We start from the raw sequence: 19249 nt of genomic DNA, 5'->3' as shown, positions 1-19249 counted from the left end.
TGCTTTTCTTCCATTCTCTGAATGATCATAGACATAATAAATATATAATATTGTCAACAACAAAAAAAAAAAAAAAAAAACAGAAAGAGGTATTAAAAGGGTGAAAGAATCACAAACATATCTTTGCTAAAAAATCCCTGTTGCATTATCATCTCAAGGCAATCAATAAATGTAGTGTAGAATGCTCCTCCACTTTGGAATAAATAAAAGGCACAACTTTTAGTCTTTTATGGGCTTTATCATCTCCACAACAGACTGCCACTTTGATTAATTTAATTCAGTAACTAATTAATTAAACCATTCTTTACAATTCTTTTGACCCAAGAGTTAGAGAGAGTTGATTAAGCTGGTTTTGGTCAGAAATCAATCAACTATTTATATCAGCAGCAGCAATAACAAGAATCTGATTAGACTAAACTAAATAGTCACAAGGTATCACATGTACTTTATCACAAATGCTTTTTGAGCATGCAAATTTTCAACATATCGAAGAAAAGTAATAATGTACATACAGTAGAGTGCAATAACAGAAATTATTCGAACTGAAACTTTGTTCTAACAGAGCAACATCATATCTAAAAAGAGTCTAAAGGTTGGAGTGTATCGTGTTCTCAAGCTAATAAAGGCAGCATTGCGGCAAACTGGATTTAATATGCAAGAAAATGATGAGGGGTGGGGAGCTGGAAGGGATTGATCCTTTCGCCTTTTATTTATAGAACACGACTTTCAGGGCAAACTGCGCTGGGGATGCACCATTGAGGAGAAAATAAAGGACATTGAAATAAACAAAACCTCAGTCGCTCCAATTATCCTCATCGACTGCTGTATTATGCCCTTTCTTCCATTCATCCTGCATGTTTTAATCAAAGGTGAGGGTTAAAAGACAATCTATGTAAAATGCACTGCATGGAGATTAAGTTTCGAGAGCCTACCACTTCATCAGAAATGAATTTGGAAGGAGACCAGACAAGAATTTTCCTATCATTACCACCTGTATATAATTCCTATAAGAATGACGGAGCAAATTTATCCGTAAGTCATTTGAAAACATAAACAGAATCTTGAAAGAGGTCATTAGGAAATTGTAATAGAAAGATCCTTCATGCAAATACATATGAAAGTCCCCGGAAACAAAAAAAAAAAATCAATGCAGTTACTCATTTTGCGAGATTGAATGCAGGGATACAAAACGTTGTCATGTATACTTTCCAGCATTTTCTAGAAACAAGTGCGACTAGCCAGAGGAAAGTGATACAGGGAGAGAGATGAACCTGATCTGTAGCATTGTACCAGCAGCAGTTCACGTTTTCATAGTGACCACGGAAAGTGCACTTTGTTTGGCCAGACCACATGTCAAAGGCCTAAGAGATTGGGAAAATAAGTGGTAAAGTTGTTGTCACATTAGAAACATACAGAGGAAAAACGGACAGGATGCATTACCTTTGCAGTCGTCATGCATGGAACAAAAGCAAGAGATGAGTCTTGGGACACAGCCATTTGAATAGCCTTGCTGCTTTGTAGACGTGTTGTTTCAAAGTTCACAAGTGTATTGCATCCAGATTCTATATCCCATAACCTCAACCTCGAATCCGAACCTGAATATCAAAAGCACACAAAGGTCTCAGTATCATTGAAAAAAATCTTCAGACAGGAATGATTATATTGATTTCAATACCATGGATCTATTATATTGCGTCTTCAGTCCTAAAACTACTTAAGTAATGGCATGATTTCTTCCAATTATGAATGAAGTGATGCACCAAATCGATTATTTGGTAAACTAAATGAAAGGCAGTCCTACTTGGAAAACAAAAGTTCTTGCAACATGAGCAGCATAAAAAGGAAAGGAAAAAGAAAGCTCATATTCAAGGTCAACAGATCGCAAAGTAAATTATTCATCAGATGTTACATTTGGTTAAGCCCAATGGAATATAATCAAGAACAATCACATAGAAAATAACTCAGCTTCCTCAGGCAAAATGACAAACAGAAAAACCTTGAAAAGTTGGCTCATTATTCAGATTCTAATATGTCCTGAAAGGAAGGGATCATTAATCACCCCAGCAACTGTTTCAGATAAAGACAACATTAGAAACATAATAATGAACCTTACAAACAATCAGTTGAAAAGCAGATAAGTTATTATTCGATTAAATGGATAGCCGACAACCTGTGCTTAGAAGATACATGCCATCTTGAGTCACCTTTAATCCAGTAACAACACCATAATGTCCTGTAGCATGGTCATGAATGGACAACAATCCTGGATGAGATCTCTGCTTTGTAACTTTCACTTGATTAGAAATTCTACCCACAGAATGTGGCTTCAAACTGATTCCATTTGATGATTTTTTCTGAGGTGCTCGGACTTTTCCGTTTGAACTTTGGCTTGCTGATGAAGATTTCTGAAAAGACGTCAAGAAAACAATGTAACAAACATGTAAACAACTATATGGCTATATAACATAATATAGTCAACTTATATTCATACATAGTACGCACTGCTACTGAAATGCCTAAACATGTATAATCCTTCTAAAAGAAGAGGTAGAATAGTCGGGAACCTGTGGGTAAGAAGTTTTCTTTACTTAATCAATCTCTTGATTTAACTTTCAAGTTCATCAAAATGTAATCTCATGTTTCAATTAATGCAGAAATTAAAAAGTATTCCAATATAGTTATGTGTGAATGCATAAAGACAGTAAGTTTCAGCAGATGCATATTGTAATTCTGTAAATGCTCAATCAATCACTTTCTTATCAATGCTACATTGTCAGGCAGATGTAAATAAGTAGTGGAACTTAAGGTCATATCTCAGTTTAATCTTTGCAAATTAATCTCAGTAAACTGTAAACCTTATTTGTTATTCGGCGAGCGAGAGGTGGGCGCCTTCCAAACTGAGAATGGGATTGATCTAAGACACGAAAACATCCAGCACGCCTGATGTCCCAAAAGCGTATAGCACCATCACATCCTCCAGTTATTAATACCCACTCACTAGATCTAGACCATTCCAATGACATTACACCATCTGTCATGAAAAATACAAGTAAAAGATATGATTAAAGTTCCACAAATTCAGCTTAAATATAGGACATATCTCAGCAGCGTGATTTACCAATTAGGACTACATCCCTATATGATCATGGTACCAAGAGTATGGTAGTAAGATAAGCAGACAACAAAAGCTTGAAGGCTACATTGATGCAATTATCAAAATCAACATGTCATACAAACTAATGCATCATCAACATACCACGATGACCAGACAAAGTGTGAGCAAATGCTCCAGAGGCAATATCACACAAACGAACTTGGACGTCTTCACTTCCAGCGGCAATTAACATATGAGATCTTGCTATTGGAGACATGGCAATACCATAAACCTTTCCAGGCTTTCGAAAATTCATCACAACCTACATATGAAATGTTCACAAGAATAAAAGAACAGGAAAATTGAATTTGAATACATTTATGATACAGACTGGAGGGGGAGCTTAATTACTTGTGTGGTATTTGTATCCCATATCTTAATATGCTGATCATATGAACCTGTGACGAACAGCCCCGTGTCAATTGGATACCAGATGGCTGAGGATATGGCATACTTATGGCTATGTTCATGTTGCTTGTTTATGACAAACAGCGAATTATGCTTCGCAATCAAGCCACCACCATCATAATCCGTTGCACGCTGGATATCATAAACTGCAACAGTAGCATCCGATGCACCAGCCAATAGATATCTCCCCTCTGTCAAATCAACCTGATCTTGAGATCACCATGGACCCCAAGAAAACATTTTTTTAAAATCACATAACAATGGCAAAGATAGTTGCGCCAGATTCACAACACGGATGCGGCATAAACAGAGGCACAAAAACTAGTCTATTAACGATTGGGCTTCATTTATTAAAAAAAAAAAATGATAGATAAAAATAAAATAAAATAAAATCCCGAAGCAAAGCATCAAATTGTGATTCCTACTAATAATTGTAATTTACAACCAGAACTGTGTAGCATGTAAGTCAGTAAATGCGAGGGGTTAAAATCAAAGATACAGCTAATCTACATGCTAGCTTTATGATTAATGTTAATGCACCAGCTAAAGCCCAAACGACAACAAAGTTCAACAGCATCAACACAAACACAATAATTAGTAGTAAAAGGGAGCAAAACGAAAATTGACCTGAAGAGAGTTGACTGAACCATTGTGAGAGGAAATCACTTCCTTGTAATTGGACAACTGGATGGAAGAAACCCTAGATTTACAAATGCGACCGCTGAACAAATTAGGACGAAGGTTCCCGAGTTCTCTCTCTCTCGTTTCCTTCCACATCGTCCTCGCATCTTTGATTTTCCTCCTCCCCTCACTAGCCCAATTCTTCCACACTCCGATTTCCAACGAAAATTAAACCTCCCACACAGATTACCAACAGAATTTGCACCGGTTTTCAGTGGATTGAAAGGGAATCATGTCACTTAGAATAACCTGATCGCTCTTAATTTTAGTTTCGCGACAGATTGCCACCCAGATTTCTTCGTCTTCTCCGACGAGCGTCGAGAGCAAACAACTATATAAAAGGATAAGCCCAGTTGACCTTTGGCCTCTCAGAACACTCTATTTATATAATGACACAGTCGGATCCGGGCGACCCGAACCCGTATTGGAAGACAACTCCACAGCTTGGAGCAATTAAACTCTTATTTGTAATTAATGTATTAATTAATATGCAAACAAATCATTGCGCATTTTTAGTATAAGAATAAAATGCATATTTAACAGTTAGAGCCGTCAAGATTATTTGAGATATCTGCAAGTTGTTATTTGTTTTACTCGTCTTTTATTTTATAATTTCATAATTTTTTAAATTCATAAAATTAAAATTATGATTTATTTTTAAAATAGAGTATTTTTTATTATTAATTTTTTTAAATACATGAACTAATAATATTTAAAATTGAAAATTTTTATATTTATTATTTATTTTAAAATATTTATTATTTAAATTTTAGAATAAAACTACTTTTAACTATTTTTAAATATTAATTAAGAAAAATATTTATAACATTAATATTATTTTAATATTTTTAAAAAATTCGTGGGCTAGTCCGCTTAGCTCGCCACCCGCTAGTGAATTGGGTTGGGCTGATAAAATTTTGATCCGCCCTTCGCGACCCGCAAACAACCCCTTATTTGCATGTTACGGTGGATTGTAGGTCCATCCACCCTACTAACCTGTTTTGACAGATCCATTAAGGGTGTGTTTATTTGAGGATTTGGATTTTGAGTTGAGATTTAAATAATAAAAATTTTGAATTTGAATAGTTGTATGATGTGATATAAATAAGTCGTTGATGTGATGTTTTGTTTTGAATGTAAAATTGATTTTTAGTATAATATAAAAAATAAAAAATAGGTGTTTGATTTGATATTTTTGGGGAAAAAAAATAGAATGAATAGTAAAAATCCAAACAAATCCATCAAACAAACAGTACTCTATACTTTTATAGAGTACGGTTAAAAGATACACTTTTTTACCCAAACTCTTTTTTTTCCTCTCTACATATTTACATGATTCAGTTCATATGGAACAGCAAATGCCTTTGCAAAACCCGGGGTTCGGGGTTAAAGCTACCAGGCTATCGATCCAGTAAATCTTTTATGTCTATCTTGTTGGTTGATTCCTGCACAGCACATGAAGAGCAAGACAAATGGTGAGAGCTAATTTGTGTGTGTGTGTTTGGTCAAATTCACAGGAATAGAGCAATACCGAACAACAGAAAATATACAAAGGGCTAATTTGTGAACATTAATCATCCCTCAATGTCCAGCATCAGCTTTCACCATATTTTTATATGAATTAGTTGATTTCTTTCAGTTTGGTTGTAACCTTAACAATCCCAGTTTGTTAGCTATCAGGAATTGAAATTCAATACTTCTACTATCTATAAAATCTACCTTCTTCGTCAAAAAAAGTTATAAAGACGCGAATATGGTTACGACAGTTATTATCTATAAACTATAGAAAATGAGGAAGAAGATGTGTTTACCTATTGTTTCAGGTTAGGTCCCTGATTAATGTAGTCTTGATAAATCTTGAAGCTTTTCATGAAATCCAGTTCCTGTATTTTCAATTTCTTGAATGCTTCAAGCTCCATTTGGCTAAAACCGGTCGGAGAATCCTTGAATTTAAGCTCAATTGGGCAGCCCATGTCGAATATTTCTTCTCCAACCATCTCTGGACTGAAATCAGATTTGGTTTCTTTGTTTCTCTTGAAGACATGGGTTGAAAATCCATAATGCTCATCCACGCTCAACGGGTGTTCAGCAAATGCTGATGGTTTATGATATGCAAACTTCATCTTTCGATCAGCATAGCTCATATTATCATCATCATCTGCAAGGGAAACGTATTCATCATCCTGTGGTTTGGCCTCAGGTCCAGAGACATGCTCCCGAACAATATCCATGACTTTATCACATTGAAGCTTGATATGAGCTTGCACAGAGAACGCTTCAGCCTCTTCCAGATAAGGCTTTGTCCCTCTTTCAAGCTCTTCTTTGTAGATTTTATGAAGGCTGGCCAAATACTGAGGTGGAATAATCGGACCCACAAGAGCATCATTGGTTGGCTGAGATTTAGAGGACCATTTGTTGCAGCGATCTGATGGCTTTCTAACAGCGCAAGGTGGAAGTTCCGATTGATGAGGGATGCCCAAGAATTCGAGGGGCTCCTTACAGAGCTTAGAATCTTCATTCAAATCAGTGTAGGTGGAGAAGGTCATCTGCAACAGGTTCATCGGTAAAGAAGCATAGATGCTTCTTAAAGCAATGTCGCGCACGCTCGTGGGCAAGGTGATGTCTTTCATCACATCAGGGATTGTGAGAGAAGTTCTCGTTCTGGGAAGCCCGGAATTCTTCAATTTGTCACACATTTCTTGATGGAACATGTATTCTGATTTATACACATGCTGCTTTATCTGTGAACCTTGATCGTGCTCCCCCCGGTTTTGTCTTCTTCCAACAATGAGTTCTGCAAGGTTATCCTTCAAGCATGCATTCAGATATTCCAGCTTCAAGTGTTGAAACTTCTTTTTACCATTGTATTCCGAAGGGGGAAAATTGTACAAAAGATTATTATCCTCCGACAAAAGACTAACAAGTTTTCTCTTGTGACCGATCAATGGAAGTTTTTCAGGCTTCCATGCTGCAACATAGCGCTGAGCTTCTAACTTCCCTGATGAAGTTAGCCTGATGAGTACAAACCCACCAAAATTATCAGGAGAGGAGAGCTGAGCATAAAGATCTGGATGAAGAATGCCAAAGCCTAGACTTATTATCTTTTTCTGCCTCCAGTCGATCCACGCGAGGAGGGAGTCTTTCAGGAACTCCTCATGCACAATGCAACTCCCACAGTTACAATCAGACCCCGACAATGAGAATTCCAAAGGGTCTCCCCATGCAAGGAAACTATTGGTTTCAGAATTGACCGATAAATTTCTGCTTATATCAGGTCCATAACAGAAAAGACTAAACTCGTTGTCCCAAAATGATCCAAGCATGATACAATAGCCCGATTCGGAAGCTAAATTGTATTTTGAATCTTTCGCATTTGCTCTTAATTCTGCCAATTGGTAGACAACAATATATCGTGGATTCCGAATGCGATGCACCCAAGACAGCGGTGGCATCAATGGTTTCTGCACATCATAAAGTAGCAGTACCTTCTTTGTAGCCACCGCAAAATGAAACCCGTCTGATCCTGCTCTTGAGAGTGTCAAGAACCCATCGTTCTTGTATGTAGATGATGTCTCAATCTTCAACAAACTACAAACATTACACTCTCCTGCAGTTCTCATATCAACCATGAACATCTCTTTACGATGACAAGTGATAAATATCCTCGGATGCCAACCAAACTCACATCCAAACCACTGCAGCTCTTTGTCGCTACTTTTCTCCTCCAAAATCACCTTATTATTCAATGAAACTTTTATTATTTTGCTCACATAAGTGCGAGTAACAAACTTAGACTTACCCTTTATCTCAGAGGAATAATCAACATTAAACAATAGCAAGTCGCCATTTTCCAGCAAAATCAAACACTCGTTCCTAAAATGTGGACTCCAACAAGAACCCACGACTGCAGAGCCCCTCAGCATTTTAGGATCAGCACAGCCAAGATAATCCATACAAACAATATATTCATTACGGCCACGATCCTTACAAAGTCTCACTCTGTACCAAATAACAGAATATTCAGTGCGTGCCATCAAATAGCCAACAATAAGATTGGCATTATTGCGGCAATCTCCAAATAAAGTATCCCCATAATCATATCCAACCGAAACGTCAGCAGGAGTGACCAGCAACTGAGTTATTCGTTGATTATTCAAATTCCCTTCCTTCACCACCTGGAAACAATTTTTCTTCTGTGACAGGGCATTCAAGTTTTCATCCTTTACCGGCAACAACAAAGTCCCCACACAATCAGAATTCTCCCCAGCTGGGAAAAACAAAACTATCAATTTTTCACCTGGAATTTGGAGCATCTGAAGAGAATTGAATCTGTGATAATGAGAATGCGGATTCGGATTCAGGGGCCGGATAATAGAGGCAATTGAAGTGGCAGGGCAAGGAACGGAATTGCATTTCTGGAGGAACCGGGAAAACGATAATTGCGGATATCTCGGCGGAAGGGAAGGACCAATGGATTGAGAAAAATGGAGAGTGGTGGATGAGTTGGGGTCGGGGGTAAATCTCAGAGGACCAAAGGTAGCTTCAGACCCTTTGCTTGAAGTGAGAAGTGGAGCAGAGAACATTGAGGATATTGGCCGCAGAGATTTCCAATCCCCAGTAGAGTTCATACAATTCAATTCAAGATCTGTAACACAGAGAATTCATCACATAGTGTTCACAAACGCTTAGAAATCATACAAATGGTAACCTCCAGTAATAAACAACGTTTAAAGTATGAAGTCGGTAATATGAACTTAAAATCGAAACAACATAGCAGAAAACACAGCAAATACCGATATGAACTAATTGAACTAACATAACAACATACACATTCCCGATTACCTAATATCCACATACGCTGAAAATAGAATAATAAAACATAACGGCAAACAATTCAAAATCAGTGCAAATTTTTTAAAGATGAGCGAAGAATTGAACTTACGATCAAAGAAGGGGCGGACAAGGCGGAGAGCGAGAGCGGCGGATGAGGAAGGCAACGACGAAAAGAGGAAGACGGAGCATGCGGCGGCGGCGGCGGCGGCGGCCTAAATGCTCACCCGGTTACGAACCGCCGGTCGGTTCCGGTTCAATTTCGGTTCTAGTTTCTTACACCGTGAACCCCTGAATCCCGATTCGAACGGCCGGTTCAGTCGGGTTTTCTTTAATCCCAAACCTGAACTGCGTCCAGGTATGGACGGCGGCGTTGTAGCCGGACGGCGGTCAGCGGCGGTGATGAGTGGTTGACGAGGAAGAAGAAGAAGAAAAATAAATTACAGGAGCAAAAGTGTGAGGCGGAGGAAGGTGAGGGGAAGACGATGAGTGGCGACGGATAAAGGTTCTAGGGTTTAAGAGGAAAGGGGAAGGGAGAAAATTCTTTCTAAAAAATTGTGTTTTGGTTCAATTTTTTCTAAAGAGGGAGGGAAGATAATGTTTTTAGATTTTCTTTCTTTCTTTAATTTGAAGGAGAAATATTCTAAATTTTTTATTTTATTTAATTTTCTATTAGTATACCTTTTAATATTTTATTCAAATTTTTATAATATTTTCAAATTATAATATTTTATTCAAACAAACCCTATATGGTAACAATCGATCAATCCAATTTATTCAGAACAAAATAAAATAAAATAAGTAATTCCACAAAGACAAAGTAGCTCCAACCAATCTATCATCACTTCATTTTCGTTTGCAGAACAAGAAAAGATGCAGAAACAGACTTATGTCAAATTACAACTTCAACAATGGCTTTAAGTAAATAAGCAAACAAAGTCGAAAACAAACCAGCAGGATTTGCTCCATTCAATATCATCACTGCAAACTCCCAACACCAAACCAGATAGATAGAAAGATTGCTTTACCACAACACAAAAAGCTAAAAAACCACACCTTCCTGCAAAACAGGAGCCACACTGCAAACTCAGTCAGAGCCGGAAAATCAACGGTTAAGAGAAAATTCAAAAATAGGAAACTAATTTCCAAATCCGGCAACCATCATTCGAGAGTTAACCAAATGAATGGTGTTAAGAATAAAAGGTTGCCAAAGATTTTTCCTTTTTTTCTGTTTAACCCCTCTCTCTCTCTTTCAGAACAATGGGAATAATCATACATCTTCGCTACACATTTACATGAATCTATTTTGTAAAGAAAAGGAATCAACTTAAGAAAACTCGAGGTTAAAGCTACAGGGCGACCTAGATATCAAAATCGAGAATCCTAACTTTGCAATCTTTTTCGCCTATCTTCTTCTGTTGGTTCCTGCAGATGGAGAGCAAGAAGGTTCAGTCAGTTACTTTTCATGTTTGTACTGATTCACAAGCATGCAATAACGGGCAGTTCGATTTTCAGTAATTTGGCTACTGAAAATACACAAACACTTTCTAATGTCGATAATATTTGATGGAACTACAATCATAAATGCAGCATACGCAACACTGCCCAGTACAATACATATTGCAAAAGACAACAATGCCAGTGTCAAAATTTGAAGCTTACTGAAACTACTTACATAGCTGCACTTACAACTATTGTGAAGCCCCCTAGATCTTACGCCTACAATTATCTGTAAGACGATGCATATATGGCAGAACAAACTCATTATTACGAGCTCATTGTCCCTAGTTTCTGAGTGGTCTCCTAAATTTTGTAGTATTAAATGTTTATTCAATTCATGAGAGAAAGCTAGAAACTGGAGATAAATGAAGCAATAGTCCTAAGTTGCATCCGTAAGTAATCAATAGGAACAATTGAGGATTGTTTCTGTGATGAAATGCCCAGGAAACTATAGAAAGCTTGAAGCAGAAAATGTTTTTGAACATTAATCAAGAAATTTATCTGGCAATCGTAGACTTGTAGTATGGTTGTGACTTTGAAATTATTTATAAATTGCAGAAAATGATTTAAAGGTTAACTAAAGAATGCTCCAACTTAAATGAAAAAGAAATGCTTACCCCCTTATCCTTTCCAAAATCTTCATGAGAGTCCGATCTACATTTAGCATGAACTATTGGTCCTAACTGTGATCTGTCCATTCCGGCTGTTGAACCAGCTGCAGCATACATATAAACAGCGCCCTTGTACATCCATTCTTCCATTTCATCACTGTAAAAATCTTCAAAGGGTTCTCCACACAATGCGCATGTGTTCTGGTCTTCATCGGCAGGAACAGCCAATTCTTCATCATCCTTCTTTTCCACAGTGCTCTCAGCAGGTAAAAATCCAGGAACTGCCTCAGGTCCCACGGCCTCCGTGCCTCTGAGCAACATACTAACACTCACAAAATACTTTGGCGGAGGCTTTGTCTTACGGTTTTTCAATGTCCGGTCCTTGCTGACATGCCAATCCATATGCTTACTGTGTTCCTCTTGGTCTTTGAATCGACGACCACAACTTTTGCATTGTCTAGGAAGATCTGCATATAAAGCAGTTATCGCAGATTCGTGTCGCACCTTGAGCATGTCTTGATCGAATTCCAGTCCAACAGAATCCTATACATGGCATAGTATGCATATGAAGAAAATTTTCAAGACAATTACTCAATGACATGAAAAGTGCAGTGCATACCTGCTTTGTGGCTGATATTAAACCTTGGGCCATTAAAGAACTAATTAAACCTGTGAATGCACTCCCAGCTGGAGGGTTGGGAGCAATTTGACCTATAGGTAGTGGCTGAGATGGACCAGGAAGAGGAACTCCTGGTAGAGAGGGTACAGCTCCCCCATGGACATTAAATGGCATGTTAGGAGCATTATGGATTGGCATTGATGGCTGTCCACCAGGAATTAGAATAGATGAAGCAGTGCAAATTGGAGGACCCTGCATTGGTCCCATGTATCCATAATTGAGAGGTCGTATCATCGGATTGGATGGAGGGGGTACTGAAGATGGCAAAGGAAAGTTTTGTCTAGACCCTTGGACCATAAATGAATTTGGCAGGGAAGCATTTTGCAAATTTATGGGTGGGCGCTGACCATGAATTTGAGGTAGGTTAAGCTGAGACATGCTCCCAGTGATGCTGAAATGATGCTCATTATGAACAGTCTTGTTCAAACTCTGGTCAACACCCATATTGCCAGCACTGTTCATACCAAATTGACCTCTGGTATGGATTTGTTGAGGAAGAGAAGAAAGTGAAGGCAGAGCATGTGAGCTCTCAAGCTTAGTAGGACCCCAAGCCATTGGTGCAGATGCATCATCAGCTGATCGAATATCAGGAGCCGGAAGGTCGTATGGAGAACCTAATGTTTGCACAATATCAGTAGGCCTGCCAAACTTTCTATCTGTATTTTTAAAAAAAAAAAAAATGCAAATAATGGGGACTTTTCCTTCTAGCAGCTAAAAAGCTTCTATCTAGATATAATGAAATAAAAATTACCAGCTTCAACATTCACATTTCTCTGAGGTTGATGATGTGGGAAAGACAAGGGTTCTCGGGCCATGTTAGGAGGAATCTGACTCGGCACATCACTTGAGCCAGCAGCATTTGGCAGGACTCCCCCAGAGTTGTTAATTGATTCACGACCTGACTGAAAATGAACAAAGAAACAAATCAAGGTAAAAATCAAAATGATTTCTAAGATTGTAATTGTATTGTCAACAACTAACAAATAATGAAGATAGAAACTGGATTTCACTAAAAACCCATTATGTATGTAAGGAAAAGAACAACAGCAGCAAAATTAGGATCTGAACAACAGATGTATCAATCGATATGACACACAAACAGAAATATAGATAATCTAATTTGACCGTAATAATAAATATAAGAGACAAGTTTAATGAACAAGTACACAGTTAACTGAGTTTAGAATCTTGTGAACTTCTAGCTCTACCGAAGAAGATGGATTCATTATTTCTTTTTTTTAAAGGACTCCAAAGAGAAATAGTTAAATAAACACTCATGCTCTAAACAACCTCTATAATGGAGCACCTAAGGATAGAAGGCAATCCAACCTTGGACAGGTTGCCTCGGTAATCAGGTAATGGAGGACCAGCATGGTTAGTTGTAAGGCCATGTTTTGACATCAATTTACTAGGAGGTGGATGAGTTGGGTTCATATCTTCCCAGTCAAATTCTTCCTCTTCTGTGTTTTGCCATGTCTTAATAGCTGCCTTTTGGTCAGCACCATTTGAGTCCACCGGATGTTTCCGTTTCAAATTTTTTTCTCTTTCATCCATTCCATAGGCACTAATCAAAGCTCTAGGCCCACTAAGATCAGCCCCATTGCCGTACTTATGAGAAGCAGATGTTTTAGGATATTGACTGGAAATCCCCTGCCAATTTCTATTCCGCCATTCATGTGTATCCTCATCTTTCCCCATCACTCTGCTTAGCCCAGGATTGATCCCAGGACGAGATGGTGAGGTCCTGAAAGCAATTCTATTAGGAGAACCATCCTTACCAAATTCATCAATCAATGGGGAAAATGATCCAACATGCCCAATTTTATAAGGAGAGGAAGGCCGCATAATCCTGGAAGTTGATGGAAGCGACTTCTTTACGGCCTCAAGACCAGAAGTTCCAAGTTCTGAACGGCCAATTGTGTTTAGTTCTTCAGTTCCTATCTGTAAATTGAAAACGTGAGATAATAAAAAACATTATTGGAAAGCATCGACGCAGAGCAACTAAGAATGCTTCAGCATTTAGATGTCTATCAACTCATCCCATGGACATTTCACATTGAAGATAAACAAGAATGATGTAATTTTAGAAAGCAGGGGAAGGGCTAAAATCACAGAACAGCGCCAAAATGTTGGCAGAATTAAATAGCAATATCATGATGCCTCAAAGAAGAAGAAATCACACCAGATGTTGCACAGAGAACCTAAGCAAGGAGACAATTGGGGCTTTACACAACAAAACACAGAATACTGCTAAACACAAGTCAAAATACAGCCAAGATGCTGGTCAATTGCAACTTGTGCTCAGAAAGTTTCATATCCAGCCAGAACAAAGTAATAAAGCAATTTAACAACCATAGCTTGTATATATTGAACTTGTAAGCTTAGTTGATAGCAATAGAAATGCTTGATAGCCTTAAACTTGATCATATGTGGAGATGGAAAGGAACAAATTGTGTAGAAGTAACCAACATCCCTATCTCTGCATATCATTCAAAATTGAGACAGGTCAAACAAAAGGTTTCTAGCCACATTCAATGAGAGATTCCATTCGCAGATGTGACAGCTTAAGAACATGCACAAGCCCAGTGGAAGTCCATCTGCCTCTGCCAAATACATATAAACCTCAAGAATTTTCAGGTTTTCTAAATTATGTTATTGTCTATTTTAATTCATGGAAAATCTTCCAATGCTCAAACTATTAGAAAACTAAGGGATGATAATGCACAACAATCCAATTTGAAATAAAACAGAATTGTCTTAGTAATACTAGCTATATAATGTGTGCATAGGAAAAAGCCTTGATGGAATGAAAAAGAGAACAGAAGCAGTAATAATGGGAAAAAAGGAAAGGAAAAGAAAAAACACTTGCACTACTAAGAACACAGATTGCATGAAAGCTTACAGGATCAATGGTCGAATGTCCAAAATGAGGCTGAACTTCCAAATATTTAGGATTTATGTGTATACCACGTGTTGGCCTAGGAGACTCAGAAGCTCTTGTTGAACTTGAGCCAGTGGGTTGTCGATTCATGGAAGGAGAAAACTGCAATTGTGCCTCTATAGTTTGGAGTACTATCAATGGAAAGACTGTAGCCCATGTACCAAAAAGATGACGCATTGCTGGATGCATGCTAGGGTGGACTTGTGCATAGGCTTCACAGAAAACCTTTAATAATCATAGGCATGTTGAAAGACATTAGATCAAGTAGTCACTCAAAATATTGCAAAGCATTCAAAAACTTAAATTAATCTCACCACAGGCAAGCGAGCAGCAAAGTGTTTAATGTATTCCTTGCCTATATTCTTGACAATGCTGTCTAAAAGGTACAGAGAAGGAAGTTTCTGATCAGCAGGAACCTGGGCAAGACAGTTATCACAGACAAAGAGGAAAGCATCAAACATAGAACATGTGATCCAACTAATACACATTCAATAAACAAGTAAAATATCCATATTATATTCCTTCGCCAGGGTAAGGCAAAAAACCATGGAAGACTTACAAATTAAAACAAGAATATTTTTCTTAACTTCAAAAACTAAAAAAATAGATTAAAAGAGGAGAAGAAGAACATAATCTATTAGACAAAGAAACACTAATATCGTTAAGGCATGGCCTAGATTCCAAGGTTTAGTGAAAAGTACAATGCAAACCAATTGAGAAGTAACATCCAAGTTCTGTGATTCTTCTCTCCTGTATGCCTGGAAATTTCAAATATCAAATTTCCTGTATGCGTGGAAGTGATGAAACAAAACAAATACTATACCATACAGAAGTCATGATCCCCAGCAATTAAAGAGCAGAACAAGGCCAACCTTTCTCCTTCAATAAAGAAAATTCTGGTCTACATATCTGAAAGTTCTACCAATATACTAATTCTTCCCAAAGTAGTTGTAGAGATAGGAATGTGACTTTTGTAAAAACGCATAAACTACCATCATACATGTGATTTACCTGTAAATTTCCACAGGTTTCTTTACAGCAAGCAAATGACGTAAGCCAGGATTTTAATTCTGGTTATTTCCAATTACTGAAGAATGAAGCTTTCTTGAAATCCAACATTTTTATTGAAATTAAATCTGAACTTGGCAGCTTGAATTTCTTCATTTAAAGATTACTAATAAATATATATATATATATATAATGATATATGTTTGCAATCTCACATTCCCAATTTCATACTTAATGAACTTAACTTTTCAAATTAAGTGTGGCACAAATTTGTGGAGCAAAAAATATAAACAGAAATGTAAATAATGAAAAAAGAAAAGGAGAAGGAGAAACAAAGAAGCAATTTAAACCAACTTCTGCACCACCATTCCAACTCAATCAACAACAATACATTTGAATTCAACACACTACAATAACTACAGAAGAGAAGCCGTTCGAGAATTACAGCAGTAGCCCAAATGCTATACCTCAATAATCCGAGCACAAATGGCGTCCGCAATTCCTTCAACGTGAGCCCTCTGCTCTCCCGCAATTATAGTGAGATCTGTGATGATTGGCTTCGAATTCATTGTGAGCTCAGACAAAACAATCTCGTAAATCCGCACAATTTCATCTGTGCTCAAGGGCAATAGTGCCCCACCACCAAAAACCTTAAGCTCGTCCTCTCTCTCCTTCACCATAGCCCTGAATCGATCGAGAATCATCGGCGGCAGGGGCTTCATCCCAACACCTTCGTTTTGAATCGACGGGGGTTTGTTAAAACCCCCGCTGCTCAGAGACATAGGGTTCTGAAATCTCGAGGTACGGTCCATTCACCGAGAACAAAGGGCCGATGAAATTCACTACTTAGATCAAAACTAGGGTTTTGAACCGGAGCACGACTGCATACAATAACCGTACATATAAAAACCGTAATCGATGTGATTCCCAATCTCGAGTCAAGCAAGCACGTATGCTAACAGAATTTGCAGGAGGCGTTCCTCTTGGCGAGTCCGTCCGCGTCGGCGGAATCGGGAAGTTAAATGGCGGAAATGGAAACCATAGACGCGTATATTGAGAAGGCGGTGAAAGTGTGGGCTTACGGCATCAGCCACAGCATAGCGGCGGAGGTCGCACGGAGATAGGGATCTGCCGTAAATCCACCGGCGCGGCAGAGAGGATTGTGGACGGGGGTTTGGGGAAAGGAGACGATCTTGAATAATATCCTTTTTTTTCTTTTTTTTTTTTAACCGGCAGAAATGAATATATATACACAGCATGTTATTTTGTTTAATTGATTTTTATTTTATGTTATTTATTATTTTGGCTGTACGGACAAGACAAAAGTGTTGCATGACCACTAAAATAGGGTTTATTTTTAACAGTTAAATATTTAAATAGTAATTTTTTAAAAAATTACTCATAATGTCAAATTTAATATAAACACTAAAATTTAATAAGAATGGTATTAATAAATAATTAAAAATATATTAATAAAAATAATTATTAATTAAGATTAAAATAAAAAATTGTATAAATTATAAAATTTAAAATATAATTAAATGTATAATTTTTTTAAAAAATAAAATATATATAAGACGGATAAAAAAATAAAAAATATGACATAATACGTGGGACGGAAAGACATTTAAAAAATAAAAGAGATTTGTTTTATTTTAATTTAAAATTAAGGGTTTGTTTGTTTAATAGGAGTATTTCAGTGTGAGATAGTTTCCAATGTAAAATATAGGGAATCACATAAAAAATACTTCATTCGTCTCAAATATGTGTAATATTTATTTGCAGTATTATAATTTAGATAAAATAGTATTTAGTAGAATAATTTAAAAATTAGGTAATATGATGAGAAAATAGTGTATATTTATTTTTTATTTGAATGATGTGATAAGATAAAATGTGATATACATATTAAATATATTTAATTATTTTTTATTTTTAAAATATTACAGAGTGTTTGAGATAGACTAAAAAGAAAACTATTGCATTGTGTTTGTAAATATTTTATGCTTAATTGTTGACTTTTGTAAGAAAATATAATATTAATATTATATATTGAATAATTCTAAAATTTAATTGAATCTCGCTGATACGGGTTGATGGCTGATTTTAAAGCAGGGACGAGTGTTCCAATCCTTCTTATATCCGTTTAATTATTGGATTATGTTGCAAGTGTGTATACAACGAAGTTTTGAAATTTTTCAAAAGAAACTATAAAAGACTACGGGGTATGTTTCAAAATATCATGGAATATTTTGTAAGAAAAATTGTGTATTTCTAAATAGTAGAAATATAGGATTTTGAGCAAAAGAAACAAACCCATTGTGCGGGGGTTTATATGGATGAAGAACAGTAAAAATATATCATACTAGAAAATATCGAAGTATCAAAATTTAACTTTTTAAATGATGTTGTTTCTTGTAGCTACAAGAAGTTTGGATTTACCGACTTGTTATGCGTTAATGTGTTGAAAAGTTTTAGACAAATAAAAACGATTATAATCAAATAACAGTTTTGGACGAATATAATATTTTATATATAATATAATTTAATATAAGAGAATTTTATACAATCAAGAAAATAAATATTTTGTACATTTTTACTTAAATACAAAATGAAATATTATACTTCTTTCGTCCATCTCTAAGGGCCACGTTTACATTTTGCAACATTGTATTTAACATTAAAAATATTCTTATATTTTGTATAATTTTTTGTACAAATATTATTCTATTAGTAATATAAGATACAAATAAAACTATTTGAAGGAAAAAAAATCCCAAAATATCCAAATAATATTTAAATTAAAAAATAATCTAAAAAAAAAAAAAAAAACCCAGTTTGTTTTATTAAAAAAAAAACAAAAAGAAAAAAAAACAAAATGTACCCTTTAAGGTGTGTTTGTTTGAGGGTTTGGATTTTAGATTGAAATTTGAATAGTAAAAATTCTGAATTTGAATAGTTGTATGATGTGATATAAATAGGTATTGACGTGATGTTTTGAATGTACAATTAATTTTTAATATAAAATAAAAAATAAGTATTTGATTTGATATTTTAAGAGAAAAATATTTGAATGAATAATAGGAATCTTACAAACGAACACACCCTAAAAAGAAACTATAGATGAGAGTAGAGCTGCTTTAGTGTTCGTATATTTGTAAATATGTAGATATTTAGCATTTGAACTAAATTAAACAAATACCCAAAATGACAAATGTTATTCGAATAGAAATTTTTAATTAATAAAAAATATTTATAATATTTATATATAATTCGAATAGAATTTAAAAAAGAAATACAATAAAAAATAATTAAATTTTCAATTAAATAAAAATATTTATAAATATTTTAAGTCAAAATCAAATATAATATAATAATTAATATAAAATTTAAAATATAATAATATAAATATATAACTTTTTTTTTAAAAAAAAATT

General features: G+C 35.9%; 3 protein-coding genes across 4 annotated transcripts; all 3 read right to left on the bottom strand.

Moving 5' to 3' along the window:
• Positions 1-440: 440 nt before the first annotated feature.
• LOC127265157 (WD repeat-containing protein ATCSA-1-like) lies at positions 441-4602 on the bottom strand. Its single transcript, XM_051294849.1, has 9 exons — positions 4190-4602; positions 3506-3766; positions 3257-3416; positions 2856-3031; positions 2171-2405; positions 1441-1595; positions 1272-1361; positions 933-1004; positions 441-850 (listed from the first exon to the last, which is right to left on the bottom strand). Exons 1-9 carry the CDS (start codon positions 4337-4339, stop codon positions 794-796), a joined length of 1356 nt encoding a protein of 451 aa, XP_051150806.1. The 5' UTR covers positions 4340-4602; the 3' UTR covers positions 441-793.
• Positions 4603-5486: 884 nt separating this feature from the next.
• Positions 5487-9786, bottom strand: LOC127265137 (uncharacterized). Its single transcript, XM_051294817.1, has 3 exons — positions 9186-9786; positions 6055-8888; positions 5487-5688 (listed from the first exon to the last, which is right to left on the bottom strand). Exon 2 carries the CDS (start codon positions 8869-8871, stop codon positions 6055-6057), a length of 2817 nt encoding a protein of 938 aa, XP_051150774.1. The 5' UTR covers positions 8872-8888; positions 9186-9786; the 3' UTR covers positions 5487-5688.
• A 112-nt stretch (positions 9787-9898) lies between these two features.
• On the bottom strand, positions 9899-17040 carry LOC127265138 (polyadenylation and cleavage factor homolog 4). 2 transcript variants are annotated; one of them, XM_051294818.1, is made up of 8 exons: positions 16280-17040; positions 15119-15220; positions 14766-15029; positions 13193-13804; positions 12615-12765; positions 11804-12519; positions 11191-11727; positions 9899-10498 (listed from the first exon to the last, which is right to left on the bottom strand). In XM_051294818.1, exons 1-8 carry the CDS (start codon positions 16622-16624, stop codon positions 10457-10459), a joined length of 2769 nt encoding a protein of 922 aa, XP_051150775.1. In that variant the 5' UTR covers positions 16625-17040; the 3' UTR covers positions 9899-10456. The 2 variants fall into 2 exon arrangements, with proteins under 2 accessions (XP_051150775.1, XP_051150776.1); XM_051294819.1 differs by having other exon boundaries at positions 11804-12477.
• Positions 17041-19249: the final 2209 nt, after the last annotated feature.

The sequence above is a fragment of the Andrographis paniculata genome, unplaced genomic scaffold (assembly GCF_009805555.1).
Source record: "Andrographis paniculata isolate CXL003 unplaced genomic scaffold, ASM980555v1 Contig72END, whole genome shotgun sequence".
Lineage (NCBI taxonomy): Eukaryota > Viridiplantae > Streptophyta > Magnoliopsida > Lamiales > Acanthaceae > Andrographis > Andrographis paniculata.
The sequence above is the reverse complement of the archived record's forward strand: the minus strand, read 5'-3'. Positions and strand labels throughout refer to the sequence as shown.